Source organism: Oncorhynchus keta, chromosome 1 (genome assembly GCF_023373465.1).
Source record: "Oncorhynchus keta strain PuntledgeMale-10-30-2019 chromosome 1, Oket_V2, whole genome shotgun sequence".
Taxonomy (NCBI): domain Eukaryota; kingdom Metazoa; phylum Chordata; class Actinopteri; order Salmoniformes; family Salmonidae; genus Oncorhynchus; species Oncorhynchus keta.
The window spans coordinates 77266388-77283061 of NC_068421.1; the positions used below are offsets into that span (position 1 = coordinate 77266388).

Here is a 16674-nt window from a genome sequence, read left to right on the forward strand (position 1 = left end):
GGGCCTGATCAGAGCCTGGAGGTACTGAGGTGCCGTTCCCCTCACAGCTCCGTAGGCAAGCACCATGGTCCTAACCATGAAACCACGTGTTTGATATATTTGATACCATTCCACTTATTCCACTCCAGCCATCCTCCCCAATTGTATTTATTTATTTTATTTAACCTTTATTTAACCAGGTAGGCCAGTTGAGAACAAGTTCTCATTTACAATTGCGACCAGGCCAAGATAAAGCAAAGGAGTGCGACAAAAACAACAACACAGAGTTACAGTCAATAACACAATAGAAAAATCCATGTACAGTGTGTGCAAATGTAGTAAGATTAGGGAGGTAAGGCAATAAATAGGCCATAGTGGTGAAATAATTACAATTTAGCATTAACACTGGAGGCATAGATAATAAACAGCGAGTAGCAGCAGTACGCTCCGGTCTATGACTTGGGTGACTGGAGTCTTTGACAATTCATACCTATGCCCCTGAGGCAAACAGAATAGTAGGTAATTATTAAACATAGTAGGTAATTGTTCATTAAATATCAGTCATCACATTAATGAAAGTCACGTGACGACACTATATACTATGAGTTCATTTTAGTATACTGTAAACTAACGGTATCGTTTCAGTTGAGCTACTAGAACTTCACCTGTCTGCCGGAAGTTGATGCTGTTGCTATGCAACAAATTACTAGATCAACATTTTACGATTTGGGGTGTGTTCGTAAATTCAATCTGGAGTGCCAGAGCGTGCTCTGGGCATGAATAAATCCAAAACATTGTCCAATTATCCGTTTGTAAATTCAGAGCTTTTTGCTCTCGGAGCATTCAGAGCACACACTGGATGGAGTAGGGTTGATCCGAGCGTTCAACGGCAGTCAAGCACCCAAGCTAACTGACTAATGTTGGCTAGCTACTTCCAGACACAAGTGAGAGAACACCTCACTTTGACCATTTTACTCGCCCTAGCAGAGCTGGTTCGGTGACTGTAACTGTGCTGTTGGCAACAATTTAATTCACATTTTTGTTGAGCGTTTGTAAATTCACGAGTTATTCTGCACGAGAATGCTCTGAAATCGGAGTAGATAGCCATTGAATCGCACGACTATACCACTAAGCTAAGAATTATGTAAATAATCAAGTCTATAAACATAGGGTAGTTAGTTAGATAGCAGATAGTTAATATACTGCCTGGCAAGTTTGATGTATTAGTAGCCAACTAACATTACAGTAGGTAACTAGCTAACATACTGCTGTAATGGATAGTGTTAGCTAACAAATTGTCAGTCAACATAACGTGCAACGTAACTTATTGGAAAGGCATTACTTATTACATTTTTCAACATTTTATTAACATTTGTCAAAATGAGTTAAAGCAATACATTTGTATACACTCATCGGACTTCGGCAACATGTTTCCCGCCATTTTCTTCAAATCTGAAAAGGGATGAAGCCACGCCTGTTTTCTGAAGAATTGCATTATGTGCCCTAAAACCACGGAAATAGTGTCCACTGCATGTATACTTTGTATTTTGGCGAATTTATTACGTACGTTTGGCATATTAACTATATCCATACTATGACCAATAGTGATACTATATACTCAATTCATGTCACAAATAGTACGATTACTGCAGTTAGAATGCGTATTCGAACACAGTTTAGGTCTCTCGTTGCCGCCTTCAAAACAACTGGGAACTCGGAACTCTGCAATCTCTGACTTCCGGCTTCAGTAAATTCAAGACAACTGGGAACTCTGAAAAAAATGAATTCTGACTTGTAAAAATAGTTTTCAATAGTCATCCAACTCGGAATTCCAATTCGAAAAAACTCTGGCATCTTTCTCCAAATGTCCTACCTGAAACTCACTGATGTCATGATTTTACCTTCTTTTTCCCCCAGAGTTCCCAGTGTACCACACATTTACCTGTTTAACCAACACAATCACTGTCACCATGTCTTATGGTCAGTGGCGATTTTAGCATGTATATCTTGGTGGGGGAAAAATTACTTCTGAGATGCATACCAGCAAAGCCACAACACAAAACTAAACAATACATTAATTGCACTATAACTGTGACAAACAATGCCCACAAACTGTTAGAGCCTACATACAGCTCTCCCAACAGTAGTCCCTGTTGGGACTTACCACTGCTACACCTTGCTATCTCTGGAGCCTTGTCTGGCAGCGAAACAGATCATTCAGCCTCATTTACTGCCTTTAAAAAAATCATAGCTGATATGGCTGACTTGCTTAAACAAATGCGGTTTCTACTGACAATTGAGATTTACAAACTATGGCATAAGGAGACGACAAGCGGATAAGAGGCAATACGTCATTTCAATTAAGACATTAATGAGCAAGTTAGGACGGACGTCGTCAATATATCTATTTGTGCAACACTTTTGAAATGTACAGCGACAGAATTCAGAACATAGGCCGTTCTTACAGTGTTTTCCCTGTACACTATGTCAGAACCATAGGATAAATAAAGGAGGCAAATAAGCAGACAATGAAAGCTCTTATAATATTTGATTATTACATTTTCTCAAAAACAGGTTTAAGGGTACATGTGCACCACCAAGTCAGAACAGTAGACCGAGTTATTAGGGTGAGGCACATGGGCTACTAACAGCTTACTACACAACATACACTTAGTATTACTTTCTTAGCTACAGTATACATATCTCCCTGGCATATTACATAAATTATGCAGCAGCATACAATACATTTTTGGACTCACCTTGTTGTGCTGTGTTCACTTGAACAGGAAGGTGGCACGGTGGTCCTTCGTGGGCAAATTTTTCATCAAAGTCTGGCATTCTCTGGATTTATAGTGCTTTCATTGCAACTGGGAACTCTGGGGGGAAAAAATTTAATCATGATGATGTCAGTGTTCTTCAAGTCATAGGTCTAGAAAGAGGCCAGAGTTCCCGATTCAAAATTCAGAGATGGATGAAAGTTCAAAACATATTTTCTCAGTCGTAGCTCATTTTTCCCGAGTTCCCAGTTGTCTTGAACTCACTGAAGTCAGATTTAACAGTTCCAAGTTAACAGTTTTTTTGAGCATGGCACAAATCATAATTAATTGACAGCATGGCCAATGTTGAATGTTTATAATTTTAAACTAGGAAAAGAGACCCTTAATCTTAGTGTTGGGACCACACAGACACTCCTCTGAATTAGAGGCTAATGATTGCTCTGCAATGCTTGCAGTTAGCCACTGATTCCTTCCAAACCACTCATTATTGAATGTGCGATTTCCAACTTGCTGTGTAATGTTTATGTCCAATGGCCGATGAGCACCGATACGTTTTATATATAATATAATAATTTATCTATAATTTATCTATAATTACTTATCTTCATATGACAAGGATTAAAAAGGATTTGCCAGTAGATTGTCGACGTGATTCATGAAGATGAGTGCTAGCTAAGATTTTGAAAGTATGATGTTGGCAGTCCAATCAAAGCTACTGTAGATATAACGTAATTTGATGTCATTTTATCTGTGGCCAATGACCTTGAGCCTTCTTGGATGGGAACTTCTAATGTAACTCTATGGCAGCACCCAAGGGGCTTGAATTTTCGAGCTCTATCCTTAGACTTAACGGTGACGTAGTGTCCCCATGAGTGACAGAACACTGAGCCAATCACGGCGCAACACTCTATTTTCTGGTTTGCCCCACCACCACAGAAAGCACTGAGCCAAGCTGAAACACCTGCATTTTGGAGCTCTCTTACTCAAGAAAAAAAAAAGAGATGTTTGTATGCAGCTTTATTAACTCAATGATATATATATTTTTTCACATTGTTTGAAAACTCATATGTGACAGGTGTTAATGCCAAAATAAAATGCAAAACAGGCAATCCCCCCTCAAAAATGTGGGGGTCAAAACAGGTGCCATATCCCATTTTTGTCAAGCAGTCTACCACATACAGTTTGATACATATGTTTGATAAATCCAACATATGCACCACACTGAACGCACTGCAACGCAATGCTGTAAGGCAAACGCAGCATTTCATTGGAAATGAATGTAATTCTGATGTACCAAAATGCAATGATGCTGTCATACCTGCATTTTGGTTCATACATATCTATATTATCTCACCACCACCAATGAACCAATGGTTCAACTATCTAGAACTTAAGGATTCTTCTGCTGTTCTCATAGGAAAACCATTTGAAGAAGTATTTTTGGTTCCAGGTAGAACTCCTGCGGTTACTATGTAGAATCCTTAGGGTTCCATTACACATAGGGTTCTACATGGAATTCAAAAGGGTTCTTACTGGAACCAAAAATACTTCTACCTGGAACCAAAAATTGTTATACCTGTAACTAAAAAGGGTTCTCTTTTGGTGAAAGCCAAAGAACCCTGTTGGAACCCCTTTTCAAGGTTTTTTACTATCGTGGAATTTTGGCTTCTAGAGTTCTCTTGCTGCTTAGGAGAATGTTTTATGACACAAGTCAACATTATTTGGTATTTATTGTGAAAGCAAACCATAACCAATAAGATATTAAACACCAGATTGTGATTCCCCAGTTCTTGAATATTACTGGACCAGTGTTTGAGGCAAAATAAAATCCATGAAACATACAAATACAAATGCAAACGGCCTACCGGGGAACAGTGGGTTAACTGCTCAGGGATTTGATCCAGCTAGGCTACCTGCCGCCCATAATACCATAATCATTGAATGAAGTATCGTACCCATCCACATTTACAATATAATTGATCAATTAGATAAACAATACTAGCACATACAGTTACATTATTGTAAAATAGGCTACTCCTGTATCCACACTATAATAGGATACGATTATGATTTCATTGGTCTTGTCAGGCATTATTTTAGGTCATCAATAGAAGTTGTATGTTGTACCTCGTTTCTATCCTTCAGGGGAAAGTAGTTATCTGAGGCAGACACTCTAGGGCAGCTATCTGGGGAAGACACTCTTGAAAATCCTGTCTGCCGCTTGTGGCGTGCAACAGTTTCATTTCAATAATAACGTTTTTGTTTCTCAAAATCATTGTCATGTGGTTAATCATAACAATTGGAAGTAAAATGCTAAAAATCTAAAAAATAAAAATGTAACTATGGCGAGCGCACCAGCCTCTGCCATATGGACACACTGATACACTGGGATCCATTGCCAGTGTTGTGCCGAAAATCTCCCCACTGCCAGAATCCCCCCTTCTAATTTCCTTAATTTTGTGGCTAGAGTCAAATTCTTTCTGTGGCACACATCAGAGTCAAATACTTTCTATAGAACAAACTTCACATCAGGATAGGCAACCGAAATGAATAATGAATGTATGTGTGTTATATTAAACATAGAGGAGGGAGTAAAATGTTGGCAAGCAATAAACATTTCAGAACAACTACGGCTGAATTATTATCCTTACACTTTCAAAAATACTAGTTGAATAAGACATGGGATAGATGACGAATTTTGGCAAAGAGATATACTTATAGACTAATACAAAATCAGTAGGGGATTTAGGTACGGCGGCATCTTGCCAGGGCCGCAAGGGGTGCCCCCAGGTGCGGGCGAGTGCTTGCTCCATACAACCTAGAACACCACATACACTTGAAACAAATAGCCAAAACAAAAAAAAATTCTGCTACTAAAATCAGTGAAATGTAGGCTAAACTGACAACAGAGTGGAGAGCAGAAATCTCAACTAGTAAGCAAGTCGCAGCAATGAACAAAGCGAAAGGGAGGAGAATTCTGTCAGGGGGGAGATTTTCGGCACAACACCGGCTAAAGAACTGAGAGCACAGGCCTTTAACTTCCATCATCGACTAAGTAAAATGCATAGGCCTAAAGCCGATAAATAAAAACTGTTGAACATATCCTGATGATAATTCCGGTTCTTTTAATCACATTCATCTCTCTGTTCCGCCTGTCTGCCTCCCTTTATATCTGTCTTGACTTGAGCTATTGTTAGTGAAGTTAAACATTGTATGATCACTGGGTCTAGCCAGAAGCTGTCGCTAGCGAACTTGCAACATTGCATCAACTAGCCTATTACAGCACCTCAGAGTTTCCTGGGCAAGTGAGCTCTGGACAGACAGCTGTTTTTGGGGGAAATTTCCAATGGATATATGGGACCATCAAATCATGATATTTTGCTCTTTCAGACGAGGCTTGCCGGGAGTGTTGGAAGAATTTTTTAATTACTGAGGAATGGACAAATTTGCAATGGATGAAAAAATAATTTTTTGACTTGTGTGAGGCGCAGATAAAATTACTGATAGGTTATGCTTATTAGTAGTGTACGTGGTGAGTTAATTAAGACAATCAAAAATCAAACATTGCCAAATGGGCACTTTCCTACATATGCATGCATTCCAGAGAGAGACACACCATATCATCCTCACACCCCTCCACTTTCTCTTGATGCAACATTTTAAATTATACTCGAGACATTTTATCTTTTGTCCTTCTGTAGCTCAGTTGGTAGAGCATGGCGCTTGTAACGCCAGGGTAGTGGGTTCGATCCCCGGGACCACCCATACGTAGAATGTATGCACACATGACTGTAAGTCGCTTTGGATAAAAGCGTCTGCTAAATGGCATATATTATTATTCACACATATTTTAGATAATTTTCAGTGACAGCCGCAACTCAATCAGCAAGACCTATTGCCAAGCGCACTACCCAAATTGCAGGCTTCCCAAATAGGCATAGGAAACTCACTTGTGATTTGAAACAATCCACAGCAATTTTTTTACTTAAAGAAGCAAATGATTCTCTGTGGCTAAGTCAAACTCCTTGGTGAAGTATTTTGAATGATTTTATTTAGACAGAAGTAATTACAGTTGAAGTTAACTAGGATTAAATGTATTTGGCTACAGTGTTTCACAATTCCTGACATTTAATCCTAGTAAAGATTCCTTGTCTTAGGTCAGTTAGGATCACCACTTTTTTTTAATAATGTGCCATGTCAGAATAATAGTAGAGAGAATGATTTATTTCAGTTTTTATTTCTTTCATCACATTTCCAGTGGGTCAGAAGTTTACATACACTCCATTTGTATTTGGTAGCGTTGCCTTTAAATTGTTTAACTTGGGTCAAACATTTCGGGTAGCCTTCTACAAGCTTCCCACAATAATTTGGGTGAATTTTGGCTCATTCCTCCTGACAGAGCTGGTGTAACTGAGTCAGGTTTGTAGGCCTCCTTGCTCGCACACGCATTTTCATTCTGCCCACAGATTTTCAATAGGATTGAGGTCATGGCTTTGTGATGGCCACTCCAATACCTTGACTTTGTTGTCCTTAAGCCATTTTGGCACAACTTTGGAAGAACCATTTGAGACCAAGCTTTAACTTCCAGACTGTTGTCTTGAGATGTTGCTTCAATATATCCACATCATTTCCCTCCGTCACGGTGCCATCTATTTTGTGAAGTGCACCAGTCCATCCTGCAGCAAAGCACCCCCACAACATGATGCTGCCACCCCCGTACTTCATGGTTGGGAGGTGCTCTTCGGCTTGCAAGCCTCCCCCTTTTTTCCTCCAAACATAACGATAGTCGTTATGGCCAAACTATTTTATGTTTGTTTCATCAGACCAGAGGACATTTCTTTAAACAGTATGATCTTTGTCCCCATGTGCAGTTGCAAACCATAGTCTGCTGTTTTGGAGCAGTGGCTTCTTCCTTGCTGAGCGGCCATTCAGATTATGTCGATATAGGACTCAGTTTGCTGTGGATATAGATACTTTTGTACCTGTTTCCTCCAGCATCTTCACAAGGTCCTTTGCTGTTGTTCTGGGATTGATTTGCACCTTTTGCACCAAAGTACGTTCATCTCTAGGAGACAGAACGAGTCTCCTTCCTGAGCGGTAAGATGGCTGCGTGGTCCCATGGTGTTTATACTTGCGTACTATTGTTTGTACAGATGAACGTGGTACCTTCAGACTTTTGGAAATTGCTCCCAAGGATGAACCAGACTTGTGGAGGTGTACAATTTTTTTTCTGAGGTCTTGGCTGATTTCTTTTGATTTTCCCATGATGTCAAGCAAAGAGGCACTGAGTTTGAAGGTCGGCCTTGAAATACATCCACAGGTACACCTCCAATTGACACAAATGATGTCAATTAGCTTATCAGAAGCTTCTAAAGCCATGACATAATTTTCTGGAATTGTCCAAGCTGTTTAAAGGCACAGTCAACTTAGTGTATGTAAACTTCTGACCCACTGGAATTGTGATACAGTGAATTATGAGTGAAACAATCTGTCTGTAAACAATTGTTGGACAAATTACTTGTGTCATGCACAAAGTACAGTGGGGCAAAAAAGTATTTAGTCAGCCACCAATTGTGCAAGTTCTCCCACTTAAAAATACGAGAGAGGCCTGTAATTTTCATCGTAGGTACACTTCAACGATGACAGACAAAATGAGAAGAAAAAAATCCAGAAAATCACATTGTAGGATTTTTAATTAATTTATTTGCAAATTATCGTGGAAAATAAGTATTTGGTCACCTACAAACAAGCAAGATTTCTGGCTCTCACAGACCTGTAACTACTTCTTTAAGAGGCTCCTCTGTCCTCCACTCGTTACCTGTATTAATGGCACCTGTTTGAACTTGTTATCAGTATAAAAGACACCTGTCCACAACCTCAAACAGTCACACTCCAAACTTCACTATGGCCAAGACCAAAGAGCTGTCAAAGGACACCAGAATCAAAATTGTAGACCTGCACCAGGCTGGGAAGACTGAATCTGCAATAGGTGAGCAGCTTGGTTTGAAGAAATCAACTGTGGGAGCAATTATTAGGAAATTGAAGACATATAAAATCCCAGAACCACACAAGGGGACCTAGTGAATGACCTGCAGAGAGCTGGGACCAAAGTAACAAACCCTACCATCAGTAACACACTACACCGCCAGGGACTCAAATCCTGCAGTGCCAGACGTGTCCCCCTGCTTAAGCCAGTACATGTCCAGGCCCGTCTGAAGTTTGCTAGAGAGCATTTGGATGATCCAGAAGAAGATTGGGAGAATGTAATATGGTCAGATGAAACCAAAATATAACTTTTTGGTAAAAACTCAACTCGTCGTGTTTGGAGGACAAAGAATGCTGAGTTGCATCCAAAGAACACCATACCTACTGTAAAGCATGGGGGTGGGAAAATCATGCTTTGGGGCTGTTTTTCTGCAAAGGGACCAGGACGACTGATCCGTGTAAAGGAAAGAATGAATGGGGCCATGTATCGTGAGATTTTGAGTGAAAACCATCAGCAAGGGCATTGAAGATGAAACGTGGCTGGGTCTTTCAGCATGACAATGATCCCAAACACACCGCCCGGGCAACGAAGGAGTGGCTTCGTAAGAAGCATTTCAAGGTCCTGGAGTGGCCTAGCCAGTCTCCAGATCTCAACCCCATAGAAAATCTTTGGAGGGAGTTGAAAGTCAGTGTTGCCCAGCAACAGCCCCAAAACATCACTGCTCTAGAGGAGATCTGCATGGAGGAATGGGCCAAAATACCAGCAACAGTGTGGGAAAACCTTGTGAAGACTTACAGAGAACATTTGACCTCTGTCATTGCCAACAAAGGGTATATAACAAAGTATTGAGATAAACTTTTGTTATTGACCAAATACTTATTTTCCACCATAATTTGCAAATTAATTCATTCAAAATCCTACAATATTATTTTCTGGATTTTTTTCCCATTTTGTCTGTCATAGTTGAAGTGTACCTATGATGAAAATTACAGGCCTCTCTCATCTTTTTATGTGGGAGAACTTGCACAATTGGTGGCTGACTAAATACTTTTTGCCCCACTGTAGATGTCCTAACTGACTTGCCAAAACTATAGTTTGTTCACAAGAAATTTGTGGAGTGGTTGAAAACTAGTTTTAATGACTCCAACCTAAGTGTATGTTAACTTCTGACTTCAACTGTATTTACGCCTAGGTGGTCGTGATCTTTTCTGTTGGAATCTGGTCCGTCTGCTGGAGAGTCCATCCGAGTTCCTCTCTCTCTTTCTGTTTCCCTGAAGATCAAAGTATTTTGTGGTTAGAATGGATACTTCAGAGTACCATTCACAAATGTTGTCAATGAATAGAAGTTTTGTCAGTTTTCGGTATTCGGATCCCAGGTTTCCATAATTTCTAGCTGCGGACTAGTAATTAGTATCTAAGATTTGCCCTTATACTGTAGGGATTGATAGTCTCAGAGTTGAACAATTTCCCGCCGTGTAGCCAATGCTCCACCTGGTATGGTAAGGAAATCAATAACTATTCGCAATCACAGCTCACGCTGTGAGTTTGCTTAGTCTTGGTACTCAAATGTGTGCCACCTCAGTTTACACCGAAGTATGCATGGTCTGAAGAGGATTTCCTCAGGAGGGGTTTTTATTCATAACAGTAGAAAAGGTCTGATCATGTCTGTGCTCACTGGCGTGGGCTAATGACTTAGTTAAACTTTAAAGAGAATACAATTCTCTCACATTAAAGGTTTAACATGACATTACATAATTTCACAAATAGTTTCATCTAACAAAATGTGGAAAAAGTCAAGGGGTCTGAATACTTTCCGAAGGCAGTGTATGTGTTATTGTGTTAGGTGTACGTATCCTGAAAACAATGTATGTTTGGCTGTGTGGACTTGGAGACAGACAGCAAGATAACTATTGTGTTCTGTCAGCTCGTGTAACATTTTTATACTCATTGTTTAATAAAATATGTTACATTTTTGGACTACTGTGTGGCCTGCCTTCCATCCCATGCCCTATCCTAGAACCTGGTTGTGAGTGTGACACACACACACACACACACACACACACACACACACACACACACACACACACACACACACACACACACACACACACACACACACACACACACACACCACACTCCCGGAATTATTGAGTCAATTCAGTAAAGGAAGTAAATCCAGTCCAAAAAGTCTCTGGGCTGATCGTAAAAAACACAGTCAGCTGTGTGATCGGAGTTTCCCTCAGAAACACTCATGTATTCTGTCTCGGGCTGTCTGACAGAGAAAACTGTCCCAGCCCAAGTATGGCCCACTCTGCAGCAGGCCTACAGACAGCATCTGAGGATGAATGTCCCATCTGTAGGAGCACCCCAACGGACCCACATCACCCTGCTGCCTGTTCTCATGTGTGAGTCACCTCTTTTTATTGTCATATTCTCTGGTGTTATACTGCAGTGTGAAGCCTAATCTGTAACTTAATTTGTATCCAGGTCTCTCTGTTCAAATTTAGTGAATGTAAAGTAGATTCAATTTCACACAGAAGCTACTCTGTAGCTGTAAACTCCCAGAGATGATGGTTGGTTTATATCTCTAACCCCAAATAGGTCCAAATAGGTCAATCAGTCTCATGAAATGATTTCAGTGTAAGGAACTCCCTCAAATACATGTTCTATTAGTTCTCTCCATTTCTATGAATAAAGACCATCAGCACAGTGCAAAGAACAGCCTCGGTGTACAAACTCAACATTTATGTTTCTCCTTCACAGTGCTTTTCAATATCACTTGCGAAAAATGATAAACTACTGAGATGAGCTCAGATTATTTTAAAAGAGACTAAAGTTTAGTTTAGGCATGTCAGATTGTCAAATATTATATGCTATGATTTGTCCAATGCCTTCATACTCTAAGTAATAAACAGATGATTTACTTCCACCACATATTCTGGTTAAGTAACACAGGGGAATTTCCCCTCACATCACAAAAAATACCTGTCTCTAGCAAATACTTTACTTATAGGGGAGAGTGGGGTAATTTTAAAAAATGTTACATTCAGCATTACTCCGTCAAGGGAAATATAGTATTCTTTCTACCAAAGATATCTACATATATTTCAGGATGTTGTGTATCCCTGGTAATAATCAGAATTAATATAAACATTACAGTTTTAAAAACATAGCTTCTGGTCTCTTGGCACAACTTCCCGCGCGTATGGGGTAAATTGAGCCGCGGGACTGGATAAGTTAAGCCGCCTACAAATTTCTGTACTGAATGAAACATTACCACTACCGTTTTAAAACCATGTCTATCTTTATTTCCCAAACACAATTTAACACAATCACAGTCACTTTTTACATATCTCAGCTATATTGTCTTTCATTTTGCCGGAAACAAGGGTGGCTCAATTTACCTCTTTGGCTCAATTTACCACTCTCACCACTATGTTAAACTCTGTTCTTAATGTCAATCAGAAGTAGCCTATTAGAATGAGGATGAGAGTTCTTTAACTATTCCCTTCCATTCTTACGACTAGTGTAGTCTGGAATTATTACATAGCTGCAGTGTTAGTCAATAGCAGCTTCTCACAGAACAGGTTTGGTTCTTCCTGTAAGTGTTTACTTCATGACTGAAGAATGTGCCACTTTATCAATGGACAATAACCACAGCTGTGCATGTTGCTTATGCATTTCATTGAATTAATCACTGTAAAACTCAATCTTATGTTTTGTGTGTGTGTGTGTTCCAGGTTCTGCCGCCCATGTCTGACCTATTCTCTAATGTGGTTACCCCACTGCCCTGTGTGCAGAGCTGAGGCGCAGGTTGATGACATCAGGCCTGTCAGAGTCAAGACGGGGACCATGGTCGTCAGGTTGGGTCAACCTCTACCTGGCTTGTCGGGGCTTTCCACCCCAGCAACAAGATCTGTGGCAGGTGACGTCCAGAGGTGAATGACTGACTGGTCCAGATACAGCCAAACACACACAGCCAAACACACACAGCCAAACACACAGCCAAACACACACAGCCAAACACACACAGCCAAACACAGAGTGTGCATGACGGATTTTAGCATTCAATTCAGAGGTTTACAATTCATACATTGACAGTCTCAATAATGACCTTAAGGTTGACCAATTGAACACTTAATGTCTCTTTTTTAGCTATATCAGACTGCTGCAAATGGGCACTCAGATAGAAGGAAGGAGCCTGGCCAATCAGACCTCAGCTGTCACCACAGCCCCTCCCCTTCCCACTCCAAGACACCTCCACAGACCACTCTCTTTCTCCATTACTCCTCCTGCCCCAACCAATGATGTAGACCTATATATGTCTATGACTCGTAGACCCGCCCCAACACTCACCCCAACAGCTGGCACTACTGCACCTACCAGCCAACTTGCCACCCCACCTACCATCCGATCTACCACCCCACCTACAATTACTTGTCCTGCCACAACCAATGGTTTATACATGACTATGGCTCAAACACCGGCCCCCACAGTCACTCTAACAGGTGCCACAACTACACCAGCACCTACAACCACAACTACCATACCTGCCATCACACTGACGCCTACCATCACATCTAAACCCACCCCCACACCCCGCACCAGGGCTCTCTCCGCCCCAGGACGACAGCCTTTGGCCATCCCTCAGCGCACACCTTCCGCAGCGCAAAGACCCAACTCCATGCCCTCTACCTCTAACCCTGCTCCCCCAGTACTGGCTGCTCCTCCATCCCTCTCCTTCACGGATGATGGGTAAGTCAAAGTCACCATTGGTTTGTATGTTTGCATAAGTGTGCTTGTGTGGTGTTTAGAGTTATTTTGATTGTTGTACTGCATATTTGCTGCTCATTGTTGACTACTGCAGACTCATCATGAGAAATGTAACCTGATCATATGTCTCTTTTCAGTGACTTGTATGAAAACTTGCTGGGCTTGCAAGGCCAGTTAGTGAGGTAAGACTGTGTTGGTTAAGAGTGAATATTTACCCTTGTCTACAGTATTACATGTTTTATATTTTTCTCTCCAACGCTCACTCTGTTTCTACCTGTCTGTCTGTCTGTCTGTCTGTCTGTCTGTCTGTCTGTCTGTCTGTCTGTCTTTTCTCACTCTCTGTTTCTGTCTGTCTGTCTGTCTGTCTGTCTGTCTGTCTGTCTGTCTGTCTGTCTGTCTGTCTGTCTGTCTGTCTGTCTGTCTGTCTTCCCTACCTCTATCTCTCTCTGTCTGTACTCACTCATTCACTCACTCACTCACTCATTCTCTCTCTGTCTGTCTGTTCTCACTCTTTCTATTTTTCTCTCTCTGTCTGTCGGTTCTCCCTCTCTCTCTCTCTCTCTCTCTCTCTCTCAGTTCTGTGGTGAGGATGACGTTTGTCTGTCCGTTCTGCCAGGAGAGTTGCCTGGATGCGAGGGATCTGTGGATTCACTGCAATGGCAAGCATTACTATGACAACAGGCCCGTGGTCAGTGATATATTTGTTATGAATTACTATAAAGCTGTCAGTTGCATCGTCAGTTGCTCTCAATCACTGGGTCTCAAATATGAGTTTATTTAATTTTATTTCAATTTTATTTAACCAAAATAATCCACTTCGTAACACTTGTCACTGCATCCAGGGATTCCTCGTCCATAGTCTCTACTCCGAGGAAGTTGTTGGCCAATTGGGATCAAACTTTGTTGCTCTGAGTGATTGTTGCTCTCTGGCATTCTCTAGGTGTGTCCGGTGTGCGTCTCTCTGCCTCATGGTAATCCACACCAAATTAGCAGGAACTTCATCATGCATCTGAACCTGAGACACTGCTACTATGCCGAGAAATACACGGTTGGCTACACACACACACACACACGCACACACACACACACACACACACACACACACACACACACACACACACACACACACACACACACACACACACACACACACACACACACACACACACACACACACACACTAATAAGATGTTTCTTTGGTCCACAGAACACCCATCAAACCGACATGTTGAACTTGCAAGATGGCATTAATGAGTCTCTCCAGGATACCAACCTGAATCCCAGATGATCTTTATCGATATCAGCCACAACATCAGTAATCTAGTAATTTAGCAATAACACACTCATCATGTTTTGTATATTTTCATGCTAAAGCTGCTCACAGAATCGTTTGTAAAAATGGCAATGTTGTCGAACGTTGATTGTTGCAGCTGTTCTTTTCTTTCTTTTGAATGTATTAAATCATGCCCTGTTTACTGCATCTATCGAATGTATCAACTTTAATGGACATTTTCAATATCAGCTTTGATATACTTTTTCGTACAGTACCAGTCAAAAGTTTGGACACACCTACTCATTCATGGGTTTTCTTTATTTTTACTATTTTCTACATTGTAGAATAATAGTGAAGACATCAAAACTATGAAATAACACATATGGAATCATGTAGTAAGAAGAAAAAAAAGTGTTAAAGTAGCCACCCTTTGCCTTGATGACAGCTTTGCACACTCTTGGCATTCTCTCAACCAGCTTCACTTGGAATGCTTTTCCAACAATGTTGAAGTATTTCCCACATCTGCTGAGCACTTATTGGCTACTTTTCCTTCACTCTGCGGTCCAACTTATCCCAAACCATCTCAATTGGGTTGAGGTTGGGTGATTGTGGAGGCCAGGTCATCTGATGCAGCACTCCATCACTCTCCTTCTCGGCAAAATAGCCCTTACACAACCTGGAGGTGTGTTGGGTCATTGTCCTGTTGAAAACAAATGATAGTCCCACTAAGCACAAACCAGATGGGATGGCGTATCGCTGCAAAATGCTGTGATAGCCATGCTGGTTAAGTTTGCCTTGAATTCTAAATAAATCACTGACAGTGTTACCAGCAAAGCACCCCCACACCATCACACCTCCTACTCCATGCTTCACGGTGGGAATCATCCGTTCACCTACTTTTTTAAGACACTGCGTTTGGAACCAGAAATCTCAAATTTGGATAGATTTCCACCTTCTAATGTCCATTGCTCGTGTTTCTTGTCCCAAGCAAGTCTCTTCTTATTATTGGTGTCCTTTAGTAGTGGTTTCATTGCAGCAATTCGACCACGAAGGCCTGATTCACACAGTCTCCTCTGAACAGTTGATGTAGAGAGGTGTCTGTTACTTGAGCTCTGTGAAGCATTTATTTGGGCTGCTAATTCTGATGAACTTGTCCTCTACAGCAGAGGTAACTCTGGGTCTTATTTTCCTGTAGCGGTCCTCATGAGAGCCAGTTTCATCATAGCGCTTGATGGTTTTTCCAACTGCACAATTTTCCGGATGGACTGACCTTTATGTCTTAAAGAAATGATGGACTGTAATTTCTCTTTGCTTATTTGAGCTGTTTTGCCATAATATGGACTTGGTATTTTACCTAAAAGGGCTATCTTCTGTATTCCACCCCTACCTTGTCACAACACAACTGATTGGCTCAAACGCATTAAGAAGGAAAGAAATTCCACAAATTAACTTTTAACAAGGCACACCTGTTAATTGAAATTCATTCCAGATGACCACGTCATGAAGCTGGTTGAGAGAATGCCAAGAGTGTGCAAAGCTGTCAACAAGGCAAAGGGTGGCTACTTCTTAGAATCTCAAATCTATTTTTTCTTTGTTTAACACTTTTCTGGTTACTACATGATTCCATATGTGTTATTTCATAGTTTTGATGTCTTCACTATTATTCTACAATGTAGAAAACAGTTCAAATAAAGAAAAACTCTTGAATTAGTAGATGTGTCCAAACTTTTGACTGGTACTGTATATTTAATATCCTTGTATATTCTTGACATTGAATAACTATAATAAAGAAAATTTAAATCAAACCTATCGTGTGTCCTGGAGGATTATATTAGGCACTGATCCTTGAAGTCTACAAAACAACATTATGTATGTGTGTGTGTGTG

The 16674-nt window shown here is 40.8% G+C and overlaps 1 protein-coding gene across 1 annotated transcript; it reads left to right on the plus strand.

The window, feature by feature from the left end:
- Positions 1-10939: 10939 nt before the first annotated feature.
- On the plus strand, positions 10940-16550 carry LOC118395912 (mucin-2). Its single transcript, XM_035789999.2, has 7 exons — positions 10940-11147; positions 12483-12680; positions 12898-13497; positions 13653-13697; positions 14092-14203; positions 14456-14563; positions 14723-16550. The coding sequence occupies exons 1-7, from the start codon at positions 11044-11046 to the stop codon at positions 14801-14803; spliced, it is 1248 nt and encodes a 415-aa protein (XP_035645892.2). The 5' UTR covers positions 10940-11043; the 3' UTR covers positions 14804-16550.
- The last annotated feature ends 124 nt before the right edge of the window (positions 16551-16674 follow it).

Bases quoted from the DNA above. Each gene is read 5' to 3' on its own strand.
- LOC118395912 (XM_035789999.2), top strand. From the start codon at position 11,044: ATGGCCCACTCTGCAGCAGGCCTACAGACAGCATCTGAGGATGAATGT. The intron at 11,148-12,482 runs GTGAGTCACCTC...TGTGTGTTCCAG, and splicing joins CCTGCTGCCTGTTCTCATGT to GTTCTGCCGCCCATGTCTGA. The intron at 14,564-14,722 runs GTTGGCTACACA...TTTGGTCCACAG, and splicing joins ACTATGCCGAGAAATACACG to AACACCCATCAAACCGACAT.